Consider the following 13,442-nt stretch of genomic DNA (forward strand, 5'->3'; position numbering starts at 1 on the left):
AAGTCTGTGCTCTTTTAACGTATGCTCAGTTCAATTTAGTTATTTAAATAAATAAATATAAATAAAGAAGTGAACAAACAAGCAGGCAACATCTGGAGTCCAGACCTTTCTTTTCAGCTACAGATTTGAATTTCTAGTTGCTTGATTGGTATTTTCACCTAGCTATTTCACAGGTACCCCAAACTCAACATGTTGAAAATTGTTCTTGTAATTTTCTCTGTTTTCAGTTTCAGTAAACTGTACTACCACCATCTGAAGTGTTTAGGCAAAACCCTGAGGAATCATCTTTGGCTGTGTCTTCTCCCTCACCTTTGTTTCAAGTCAAGCACAAATCCCTGTTTATTTTACTTTTCAAATATTTCTCAAGCCTGTTCACTTACATCTATTCCTAATTCTGCTACCTTAATCTGATTAGCAGCTTTCCTTAGCCTGGGCTTTTGTAACCTCCTGGCTAGATCTCCCACATCTATGCTTTCTCTCTTCAAAGCATACAGAGGATTGGTTATAGGATCAGTTTAAGGATTAGCAATAACCTATCTATAACACTTAGCTTAGTATGTTGCTTGTAGTTTAATACATAATAGCTATAATAATTATTAATATAATAATAATTATAATAATATTATTGCTAATAATATTATTTTTCAGAAAAATAGGTTACTTAGATTAACCAAATGACTTCCCTGACCATTAATACTTCTTATGTGTATCAGTGAACATTTTATTCACCTTAAGTGCCATAGGAAAGGGCAGAAATGCAAAAGAATACTGATAGGACCCACAGACCTGTAGATGATGGACATCATTCTTTCTTGGGAGTATGATATTATAGTTTGTTTTACCAAATGATCTGAGCTGCCCAGTGAGCCCTGCATTCTACTTAGGTATATGTACATTAGGACAGAGTGATGAATAAATGTGTTTATTCAAAAATAATAAACTAGAACACATTCAGGGTAAATTAGATGATAAATATATAAAAGAATTAGTAAAAGATATTAAATAATGAGGTGACTGTTTTAATCAGGATGTTTTATTTTATTTTTTGTGACAAAGACAGTCAGAGAGAGGGACAGAGACAGACAGGCAGCAGGAAGGGAGAGAGATGAGAAGCATCAATTCTTCCTTGCAGCACCTTAGTTGTTCATTGATTACTTTCTCGTATGTGCCTTGGCTGGGGGGGCTATAGCAGACCAAGTGACCCCTTGCTCAAGCCAGAGACCTTGGGCTCAAGCTGTGAGCCTTGCTCAAACCAGATAAGCCCGTGCTCAAGCTGGTGACCTCGGGATCTCGAACCTGGGTCCTCCACATCCCAGTCCGATGCTCTATCCACTGTGCCACCACCTGGTCAGGCTGTTTTATTTTGATTTACACAATAATTGCAGCTCTATATAACATTCGTGTCCTGTTATCTGTCTTTGTTTCTTATAGCTATTGGATGAACTCCCAATGATTTACAGCTGTTGTATATTTGTGTACTGCATGTAAGTATTTAAGTTTAAAGTTTAGTTGTTTGATATATTTTAAAATTCATATTGGCCTCATAGTGAATTAATTTATATAATTAACTCAGTTAATATTACTGAGAGATTATAATAGTGTAGATTATAATATTTGTGATCTTAAGGTAGAATATATCTCTGGGAAGTTATAATAATAATGTTGTTTATTAGCTTTTGTGATCTCAATACCCTCTAGCTAATTTATGTGGACTCTTACTTAAATTTTGACTTAACTTGCATAATTTGCCTTTTCTTGAGTTATGAATATATACATATTTAGACAAACATTTTATATATTATGTCATAAAAATATTTATCTACTTTGTACCTGTAATTGTTCTAGAGATACTAAGTCATCTCTAATTCTCACAGTTGTGTAAGATGACTTACATATTATAGATGATGAATTGAAAAGCACATGAGATTTAGTAATTTGTCTAAGGATATGTTGACATAAGAAGTGTTCCAACCTGTAGAGAATTTTGATGAGTTTATTTGATCCAAAACAGACAAAAATTATTGGGAAGCCATATCTCATATGTTCTGAGAATGATGAGAATGAGTTTTGCAGTTTCTTTGTGCATTTGGAATGAAGGTGGGGACTAAGGAAGTCTCTTACATAACTGTGAGAAAAAGCAAGGCAGAGATTGGATAATAGGATAGTTTGCAAGATTATGTGCTTTCTTATGGTGGTTAAGTTTATTTCAAAGGTATGTTAACCTAGCTACACAGAAACAATGGACCGGGCTCTCTTAAGGCAAAGACAAACCTTTTACTAAAAATTATATGCCTAGGCTGTTACTACCCACCATGACCTGACCATTTAGGAATTTATGATCATATCATTCATGAAGTTACTTTCCATAGAACTGCTTTTTCATCCATAGATATTAGCAGAACTTATGTCTAGGTGACTTACCTAAGGGCTTACAGTTAGTAAGTGATAGAGTTGGAAATTGAACTAAAAGATTAATAACCTTACCTTCTAAGTATGTGTGTGTGTGTGTGTGTGTGTGTGTGTATATATATATATATATATATGCTGGCTTCTAGCACTAATACTTAAGACATATCTGACACCTTATAGATGGTTATCTGATTCTTTCCAATATGACCAATCATCATTGCTTGCTCAAGAATATCTTCTAGCCCTGGTCAGATAGCTCAGTTTGTTAGAGCAGTGGTAGTCTACCTGGTCCCTACCGCCCACTAGTGTGCATTCCAGCTTTCATGGTGGGCGGTAGTGGAGCAACCAAAGTATAAATAAAAAGATAGATTTAACTATAGTAAGTTGTTTTATAAAGATTTATTCTGCCAAACAGTGAAAATCCGACATAAAGTACTTGGTAAGTAATTATTATTGTATGTTTTAACTTGCTGTAACTCTGCTTTATAAATTTTATAAAGTAAAGTTACTTCCCTACTTTATAAATCACCATTACTGTGGAACCAGTGGGCGGTTAGAAAATTTTATTACTAACAGAGATACAAAAGTGGGCGGTAGGTATAAAAAGGTTGACTGCCCCTGGGTTAGAGTGTCATCTCCATGAGCCTTAGTTGTCAGTTTGATTCCCTGTCAGGGCACATATAAGAATCAGCCAGTGTGCCTGACCAGGCGGTGGCGCAGTGGATAGAGCGTCAGACTGGGATGCGGAAGACCCAGGTTCAAGACCCCGAGGTCACCAGCTTGAGCGTGGGCTCATCTGGTTTGAGCAAAAATTCACCAGCTTGGAACCAAGGTCGCTGGCTCACGCAAGGGGTTACTCGGTCTGCTGAAGGCCCGCGGTCAAGGCACATATGAGGGAGCAATCAATGAACAACTAAGGTGTCGCAATGCGCAACGAAAAACTAATGATTGATGCTTCTCATCCCTCCGTTCCTGTCTGTCTGTCCCTGTCTTTCCCTCACTCTGACTCTCTCTCTGTCTCTGTAAAAAAAAAAAAAAAAAAAAAAAAAAATCAGCCAGTGGATGCATAAATAAGTGGAACAACAAATCAGAGTTTCTCTCTCTCTCTTTCCTTACCCCTTCCATTCTTTTATTTCTTAAAGAAAAAAATCAATAAAAATAATATCTTCTAGCTTGATAGATGGCAGCACAGTAAATAGAGCATTAACCAGAGACACTGAGGTCCCAATATTGAAATCCGAGATCGCCGGCTTGAGCTCAGGCTCATCTGGCCTGATGTGGGGTCGCCAGCTTAAGCATAGGATCATCAGCATAATCCCATGGTTACTGGTTTGAGCCCAAAGGTTGCTAGCTCAGCCTGAGCCCCCGCCCGCACCATCAAGGCACATATGAGAAGTACAGTAATGAACTGAAGTGCCAAAACTACGAGTTGATACTTCTCATCTCTCTACCTTCCTGTCTCTCTCTCTCACAAAAAGAAAAAAAAAAAGAATATCTTCTAAAGATATGTAAAACTCAGAATAGTTCAAAAAATAAATTATTTAAAGGGTTCTTCTGAAATTATTTTCTGTAAATGGCTAGACAGTAATTATTTTTGGCTTTGTGTGCTTTATGGTCTCTGTTGTTCCTCTTCAACATTGCTATTGTAGCATGGAAGATATACAGTGTGTCCGTAAAGTCATGGTACACTTTTGACCGGTCACAGGAAAGCAACAAAAGACCATAGAAATGTGAAATCTGCACCAAATAAAAGGAAAACTCTCCCAGTTTCATACCTGTTCAGTGCAGTTCAATGTGGGCTAACACACAGATTTTTTAGGTAGCTATCCCGTATAGTGTCTACAGACTCGTCGCTGACTGATGGCCTACCAGAACGGAGTTTCTCCACCAAACTGCCGGTTTCCTTCAACTGCTTATCCCACCAAGTAATGTTATTCCTATGTGGTGGCGCTTCGTTATAAACACACTAATATTCATGTTGCACTTTGATCACGGATTCGAATTTAGCGAGCCCAGAATACACTGAACTTTCCTCTGTACCATCCACATCTGGACTGGCATGGCTGTGGCTGCTCTGCTGTATACACTGTGTTATGTCATCATCTGCGCATGCGCACATGCTGCCACATCATCCTACAGAAACTGGGAGGGTTTTCCTTTTATACGGTGCAGATTTCACATTTCTGTCGTCTTTTGTTGCTTTCCTGTGACCGGTCAAAGTGCACCATGACTTTACGGACACACTGTATAATCAAATGGCTGTGACTGTGTCCCAGTAAAATTTTATTTACAAGAAAAAAAACAGCCTTAGGCTAAGAAGTTGCCCTTGGACTCTAGTTTGCTGTCCTGATCTAGAAAAATACCTTCGATCTTGGATGGATAGCTTAGTTGATTAGAGCATCGTCCTGAAGCAGACATTGCCGTTTTCATCTCCAGTCAGGACACATACAGGAACAGATCAATGTGTCTATCTCTTCCTTTCTCTCCCTTCCTCTCTTTCTAAAGTCAGGAAATAAAAAAAAATTAAAAACCTTCAGATAAGCTGTTTTTACTAAGTTACCAAGTTCCAGAATTTAAAGATAAAAGATCTTAGAAATCATCTGGGCTACCACCCTTTCTTTACAGATAAGGAGATAGGAGTTGGATCAAATTCCCACAGCCAATTTATTCATCAACTAAGAGAACTCTTCTGCTGCTTGTACCAAAATAGGTTCATTGTGGTGGCGCAGTGGATAAAGCATTGACCTGGAATGCTGGGGTCACTGGTTTAAAACCCTGGCTTCCCTGGTCAAGGCACATATGGGAGCTGATGCTTCCTGCTCCTTCCCCTTCTCTCTCTCTTTCTCTCCTCTCTAAAATGAATAAGTAAAATATAAAAAAATAAAATAAAACAGGTTCAAAGGTTGGATACTTAATTCATGGGCACGATATTTATTCATATTTCCTTATTTACTGAATATTTTCTCTGTGTCAGAAACTATCCTAGTGACTAGATATAGGAAAAAAGATTTTATTGCTATACCCAGGGAATTCATAGTCTGGTTAGGGAGACACATATGTAAAGAGATGATTATAATAGAGTGATATATTCTATAATAGTTTGTCTTAGTTTAGGATCATTAGTTGCAAGATGTAGGAACCTACTCAAGCTAGCTTGAGTTAAGAGAGATTTACTTATTGTAAGGACATGAGGAAATTATGTGTAACCCAACATCAGGAAGTATAACCTCATTAGACTGGAAGGACAACTTGACTCTCTCCCTCCCTCTTTTCTCCATTCCTTCCTCTCCACATGGTTTAAAGTCATTATGTCTGTTTTATCTTCCTCTCCCTGCAGACCACTTCTCTGCTCATTCATCTACGTGTTCATGCAATTTAGTTGCTCTGTTATCAGTATCAGACTTAAAATCCATATGGTTTTATACTTTGACTCTCAATATTTAATTGATTGAGTCTCCAGCTATTAAACTCCAAATTTTTAGGTGATAGCCTCTCATTGGCCCATTTTAAGTAAGGTGCCTACTCCTGGGCCTTCTAGTCTCTTGGAGGCTGTAGACAGTACAAGTTCTCTAAGATGAGAGTATGGATGGGAAGAAATGATGGGCATCACTAGACCCCGAGGCTTGTGTGCAAGTGGTAAAACAGTATTCTATTTGTTTTCCTAGTTATATATTCTAAAGCAATTTTATTTTTCTCTCTCTTTGTTTTTAAGGTTTGAGTGTTTCAAGATCAAGAACTCAGTAAACTACCATCTGCTTTTTACCTTAGTTCTATTCAGTTTAATAGTAACCACAGTAAGTCATATTTTGTTTCTAACAGATTGCTTAATGTGAACTAACCATTTATGGAATTTGGCACATTTTGCTTCCAGTGTTTGCTTCATGCTGTTCAAACTGGAATATTTCTAAACAAAACTCAGATACTGCTTCTTTGTTTCCTGGGTAGGTGTTATTTCTCAACAAAAAGTTGAAACAACTTTTTAAAACTCTGGTTTAAAAGAATATGGGAAAATCAAAAGGCTCATATTTAGTAGAAATGGGAAAAAATGAACTTTTTGTCATGGATGGATATAATGCCTCCTATTTGTTAGAGAGAGAGAGAGAGAGAGAGATTGGCTCTGCTCTATTGAGCCTAATATGACTATTTTTTAAACCTTTTTCTGATAAGTTGAGATACGTGGTCACTTGTGATCCAACCTGAATGCTTTTTCCCCACCTCACAGGAATTGCATTTTAAATAAAGAGATACTCATTTCAACAAATTTTTATTGCAAACCTACCATATCAGGCAGTAGAATATATAAAGATGACTAAGAAGCAGTTTCTATGCTTGAGAAGTACATTCTAGTGGGAAGTCAAACATATAACCAAAGAATTGCTTCAGAAGATGATAATTGCAATAATAGAGGTGAAAAGTAGTTATACAATGATGAGATAGATGAAGGAGTATCAATGAAGATTGCTTGAGTGGGTCCAGGAAAGCACCACAGAGAAGGCACTTAAGCTGGGGTTTAACTGATTTGGAGTTTGCCAGGCCCTTGGGCAAGAGTGCAGTGAAGCATTTTTAAATTGACTACTACATTGTCCATAGGCATAGAACCGTATATACATGGGTAGTGATGGTACAGAGGAAGGTGAGTGGTTGCTTTTACTGAATAGAGAAAAGATCAGAAAAGGCTTCAAGAAAGAGGTATAGTTAAAACTGAATCTTTTTTGTGTGTGTGTGTGTGTATTTTTCTGAAGCTAGAAACCAGGAGAGACAGTCAGACAGACTCCCGCATGCGCCCAACCGGGATCCACCCGGCACGCCCACCAGGGGGCGACGCTCTGCCCACCAGGGGGCGTCGCTCTGTTGCAACCAGAGCCACTCTAGCGCCTGGGGCAGAGGCCAAGGAGCCATCCCCAGCGCCCAGGCCATCTTTGCTCCAATGGAGCCTCGGCTGCGGGAGGGGAAGAGAGAGACAGAGAGGAAGGAGAGGGGGAGGGGTGGAGAAGCAGATGGGCGCTTCTCCTGTGTGCCCTGGCCGGGAATCGAACCCGGGATTTCTGCACGCCAGGCCGATGCTCTACCACTGAGCCAACCGGCCAGGGCTTAAAACTAAATCTTGAAGGATGAGTGTTTGCCAGCAGGGGAGGATTTCTGAACAAAGTCAAGAGCAGCACGTTTAAAGATACAGAAGCATGAAACTCACATTGGGAAGCACTGTACTTCCTGGAGCCTGGAATGAAAAAAATGGCAAGAGGAGAGCAGTGAAGCTGAACAGGAAGGCAGGAGTGAGATCATGGAAGGCTTTGAAATTTGGATTTTGTCTTGTAAGTGGTGGGAGTTACTTTAAGGTTATGATTTGAAGTTTGATTTCTCTCTGCCATGACATTTTAAAGGTGTAGTCCTATAATGCAATAAATGCATGCTAAATCTTGAAAAGGCATTGAATTTAATCACCCACATGACATTGGAGCCTAAAACTAGGGTTTGTGTAACTGGGAACACATCTAGGCAAGTGAGTTAGAGGTTTTGGGAAGTAGAAGTTTCCAAATGTTTTAAATATTTTCAGTTACTATACACCTGTTATGCTAGACACTTTCACATATTTTAGCTTCTTATTCCTCACCACTATTATTCCCGTTATCCAGGTAAGGAAAAAATTAGGTTTTTTTTGGTTGTAATGCTACTTACACTTACTTGCTCAAAGCATGTAGCAAGTAAGTGACAGAGTCTGAAATTTAATTTGTGTCTCTAACTGTAAGGCCAGTGTTCTTTCTTCTGTAGAACAGATCTGCTACAGGGCTATCAGGTATAACTTCTTCAGTTGTCAGGAGTGTCTGTGCATCTTTGCCCCTCCTCCATGTTCATGCAGAGGCCAAGAGGCCAGAGTCATCCACAACAGTTTTTTTTGTTTTTGTTTTTGTTTTGTATTTTTCTGAAGTTGGAAATGGGGAGGCAGTCAGACACTCCCGCATGCGCCCGACCGGGATCCACCCGGCACACCCACCAGGGGGCGACAGCCTGCCCATTTGGGGCATTGCTCTGTTACAACCAGAGCCATTCTAGCGCCTGGGGCAGAGGCCATGGAGCCATCCTCAGCGCCTGAGCCAACTTTGCTCCAATAGAGCCTTGGCTGCGGGAGGGGAAGAGAGAGACAGAGAGGAAGGAGAGGGGGAGGGGTGGAGAAGCAGATGGGCGCTTCTCCTGTGTGCCCTGGCCGGGAATCCAACCCGGGACTCCTGCACACCAGGCCGATGCTCTACCACTGAGCCAACCGGCCAGGGCCATCCACAACAGTTTTGAAACATGCAGTTTACCATGATAAAGCTAGCACTGGGGGAGACTCACCTTAAGTACTAGTCCTTTTTGGGGAGACCCACCTTAGGTACTAGTCCTCCTGTGTCATGCCACCTAATCTGATTGGTTTCATATGGCTGGAGTCAGATCTAAGTAACAGACTTAGAGAAGTAGGAAAAGTTTGGGATTTGCAGAATTGTTGGAATAGGTTTTCTTTTCACCTCCATAATGCACTTTATTCATTGTGTTTTATTATTTTGCAGGTTTACCTTAAGGTAAAAGAACCTGTGTTCCATCAGGTAATTCTTAAAAATTATTACACATTTGATTGTTAAAAATATTTGCCTGCCTTGTGTTTTCCTTTTCTGGTAAATAATATATAGATACAACTTTTGAAAATGAAATCATAAATATCCTAAGAAAATTCAATGTTGAAATCAGAGGTTGCAAACTCAAATGTCTGTAGGAGCCAACGGTAGGTAACAGGAATCTCCCTGGAACAGCCAATGCCCAGGCCCACCTGGTTGTGTTGGTGGCTAGTAATTAAGAGGCAGCATTGCTCTTACAAGCTGAAAACAACAGGAAGTCTTATGCATATACATATATGTCTTTTTTATGACATTATTTTCTAGAGAAGATAAATTGAAAATTCCTTGAATATTATATTTTTCCCTAATATATATTATAATAGTTTTAAGGGATGGAAGGTTACTTAAATTGAGGGAAGCAAAAACAAACTTTACTGTAGTAAATAATTATTTCAGTGCATCCCATACTGAAACCAGAATAAAATAAAATAGCAGACCCTAACTAAAGAGAGCTATTGTTTATTGAACATGTGCCTGGCACTATGCTCATTACTACACAGACTAATCTCCCCAGCAGTCTTGCAAAGTAGGGATTATTTGTCTATATTATAAAGGAAATGAGCTCAGAAATATTAGGTAATTTGCCCCATGTTTACATAGTTGTTAAGAGGCAGAGCCAAGATCACAACCTAGATATGTTTGACTCCTGTCACCATTCTCTTAACAAACTAGCAAATAAAAATAAATAAAATAAAAATAAATAAACACACATTTCAGGAGTATCAGAGGCCTTATAGTTTTAAAATATATTGTGTCTATATAATAAGTAAATGTTTCTATAACTTTTAAAACTGAAGCCAGACAATAATCATCTAACTGAAATTTTCTTTTTTAAATTACAAAACCACATTATTGTGCCTTGCTTCTCTGCAGGCCAGCTGAAAGTAGACATATTAAAGTGAACATTACAAGAGAGGACACCTTCACTCACTTCCCTGTTTATTATAACTTGAAGTGATGTCATTATTTAGAAAGATTTATTGATACAATGTAAAAAATGAAGAAGTAAGGGTATGTATATGAAAAGTAGTTCAGTTTTTATAAAATTTTTGTTTGCTTTTATAAGAAAGAAAAGTCAACCACAAAAAAACAAAATTTGGAAGTTTGAGGTTAATTTTTGTAAGTTTATGGCCATCATTTTTCATTTTGTGTTTTAGACCTATTTGACATTATGTAATAAAAGTAAAAAACTATTCATATAATTTCCCATGCTGCAATTTCCATGTGTTTTTCTAGTATTAAATATTTTCTTCTCTAAGTATAGTGGAATGTTTGTTGATAGGAAGGGAGACAAAATGAAAGCTTATAGCTATGGCTTATATACTAGGCTTAGAGATGAAAAAATCAGGATAGAGAAGTGAAGAAGTAGGGCAATACTAGGATATAGTGGATAAGCAATCTGAAGGTTGAACATACTCATTCATTCAACAGATATGATATCCACTGTGTACCTTCTCAGTCCCAAATTTTGAGCTGGAAGTTGGAATTTAAGAGGCATTAGAGTAAAACTATAGTCAGACAGACCTGGATTCTAGTCTAGTCTCTATACTTACTAGCTGTGTACCCTAAACAAATTACTGGACTTCTTAGAGCTTTTTAAGTGCCACGTAAATGAAATAGAGAGGTCCCTATTTTTAAGAAGCTTATTATACCACCTAAAATTGGTATAATCTCTTAAAGTTGTCTGATGATTAAATGAGATAATGCATATAAAAAACCCTTAGCACATAGTAAATAGTAAGCATTAACTAATCTTCATTACCAAGGCAAATAAGATATGGCTGCTGGTCTCAAGGTGTTCACTGTCTGGTCAGGACATAGACTTGTAAAAAAAATATTTGTACTAATATATGTCTTGTAATAAATAAGTAAAGGCAGTGCTAATGTAGACAAGAGCACAGTCTGCTAAGATGACTGGAGAGGATTACAAAGTACATCTATTGCAGATAGCTGAATTATTACTTACTCTAGTATTAAAAAACAAGTTTAAAAACATGGCCCACTATTGTGATATAATGGTATTTCTTGCTATTTTGTAAAGCTTTATTTAAAGAGGGCTTTGCCTCAAATATCTAATCTAGAATATCCTATGCTGATCCTGGTAAGTAACTAAAATTGAAACTTTCTATTTGTACTTATGGCTTAAAATTTTTTTATCCCTACTTATTTGCTGAGTATCGTTCTTAAAAGGAAACTGCTTTTTCTGAAATTCTTCTATTTGTAAAAGTTTGGAGTATTGCTTTCATTCTTTTATATGACTGTTGATGTTATCCATATATATAGAAACTTAGAAAAATTATTTTGGAATTTTTAAGTGGAAAATTGTTTTGGAGTTTATGACAAGATTTGCAGTAACTTTCAAGATCTTAAAAATAATGGAAAAGGAGGGAAAAACAACATTGTCTAATCTAGTGAGTTTTCAACTAGTGTGCCATCAGAATTTTTAAAACATGCAATACCTAACTATTTAATCAGGGGCACTGACCTTTTTTCCCTTAGATTGTCAAGCAGAAAATAACAGCCAATGCAACAATAGCCGTCAGTGTGAATGTCCTGTCTTGAACCATAAATATTTAAGTCATATAATAGAATCGCATCTTATTAGTCATGTCACATAGTAAGGTTGCGTCTGATTGATTCATTTATGGTACCAGAAATCCTTATAGTATTATACAAGTATAGGCATCTGTAAAGCCAGAAGCCAAGGCCAGGGCTACCATCACAGCAGCCCGTCTCATGCAGGTTCGCATTGGATTCGGACAGTCGGTAAAGAAACAACGGAGCCAAAAACTGATGGGCTGTCATCTTTAATTCTAGCTTGTACCCGGCGGGCAAGTAAAAATACACACTGGGCTCCAAAACCCACTCACATTCAGTGCTCACAAAGCAACTGACTTATCCGAGTTTCCTAGAATCAAAGGTTTCTAGCTCACCAGCCTTATTCTCCTCAGTTCCCCATCTTCTTCCTTATCCCAGATACAAACTCTACACAAACTGGCATCTCACTCAGCACTCCGCCATCTTGGCTGCTTCTCCTGGCCTACTCCACGTGGCCTTTCTCTGCTCTCCTCTCTAATGATAATCTCAGGAACCAAGAGCGCAAGCTCCTGCTCCATCCCCATTTTATAGTGTAGAAATCCAAACCCTTAATCCAATATACAAAACAGGGAAGTCTCTAATACAAAGTCACTTCTCTGAGGCATGATTGGATTGTACCGCCCTACATCAAAAAGAGTGGGAAAGGCTTAATCCCAAAACCAAGCCCCAGACTACAAGGATTCTGCCTGCCCAGAGAGACACACATTAATATCACCTGGGCAACGGCCTCCACGTGGGCAGCGCCACTTTAAAAAAGTGAGCATAATACATTTTATCTGCCCAACAGCATCTGATTTTTTTATAGTCATTTTTGAGCAAAAAGCGTAGGTAATTACTATCTTTTAAATTTTTTTTCTATTGATTTGAGAGAGAGAGAGAAAGGGAAAGCGAGAGAAGCATCAACTCATTCCATTTAGTAGCACACTTATTGGTCGCTTGTCACATGTGCCCGGACCGGGAATTGAACTCATGACGTTAGTGTGCTAGGATGAGGCTGATTCACTGAGCCACCTGGCCAGGGCCAACGTATTTTTTTTTTTGTACATCAATAAAAATTATACCTATTTTTTTTTTGTCAGATCATCAAAAATTATATTTTTTGGTGTGCCACAGAATTTTAATAATTAGTTTATATGTGCATGAGATGAAGAAGGTTGAAAATTGCTGGTCAAACCTACAGGAGCTCTGGCTTGGAATCTTGATTTCTTAACCACCTTCATTTCTTGCCACTCCATTACTCATGGACAAATTTCTTGCTCTGCCTGTTTTTCAGTTTCCTCATCTGTAAAATGTTCCCCAAAAAAGAAGTATTATTTCACAAGGATAATATAAAAATAATTAAGATAATAAAAACACAAGGCAATAAAAATATACAGCATGATACTAAAAGTACATATTGAGATGTAAGATGACATGTAGAAATTTTTGCCTGTGGTGATCACAGAAAGCTTATGAAAGGTATTTGAGTTGGGGCTAGAGAGATAAGTAGTGATACACAATTAGAAGGAAGGAGTTAATAAACACTTTAAAAGTATCTGCCACAACCAGAGCGATTGTCTTGTTAATCAGACTAGCTTCCCAGAGGAAGAAAATATTGACAATAGTTCTCCTTTACTATATTAAATGTAAAATGATCTAGACATCTCCAAAAGAGAACCAGATGCTATTTATTTAATTTAAAGCCTTCCAAAGGGTAAAATACACAAATCACATAGCCTCCACATTCGATAGAAACACCAATAGATCTTAAATAAGGAAACAAAAAAGGATATTTGAGAATAGATT

The 13,442-nt window shown here is 37.9% G+C and overlaps 1 protein-coding gene across 1 annotated transcript in view; it reads left to right on the plus strand.

The window, feature by feature from the left end:
* The window catches only part of ACER3 (alkaline ceramidase 3), a 141,025-nt gene that overhangs the window by 79,510 nt on the left and 48,073 nt on the right, over positions 1–13,442 (plus strand). The window contains exons 4-6 of the mRNA XM_066369104.1: positions 1,432–1,484; positions 6,122–6,203; positions 8,955–8,990. Of these exons, the coding sequence (XP_066225201.1) occupies positions 1,432–1,484; positions 6,122–6,203; positions 8,955–8,990 (171 nt within the window). The remainder of the gene's footprint in view (positions 1–1,431; positions 1,485–6,121; positions 6,204–8,954; positions 8,991–13,442) is intronic.

The sequence above is a fragment of the Saccopteryx leptura genome, chromosome 1 (assembly GCF_036850995.1).
Source record: "Saccopteryx leptura isolate mSacLep1 chromosome 1, mSacLep1_pri_phased_curated, whole genome shotgun sequence".
NCBI lineage: Eukaryota > Metazoa > Chordata > Mammalia > Chiroptera > Emballonuridae > Saccopteryx > Saccopteryx leptura.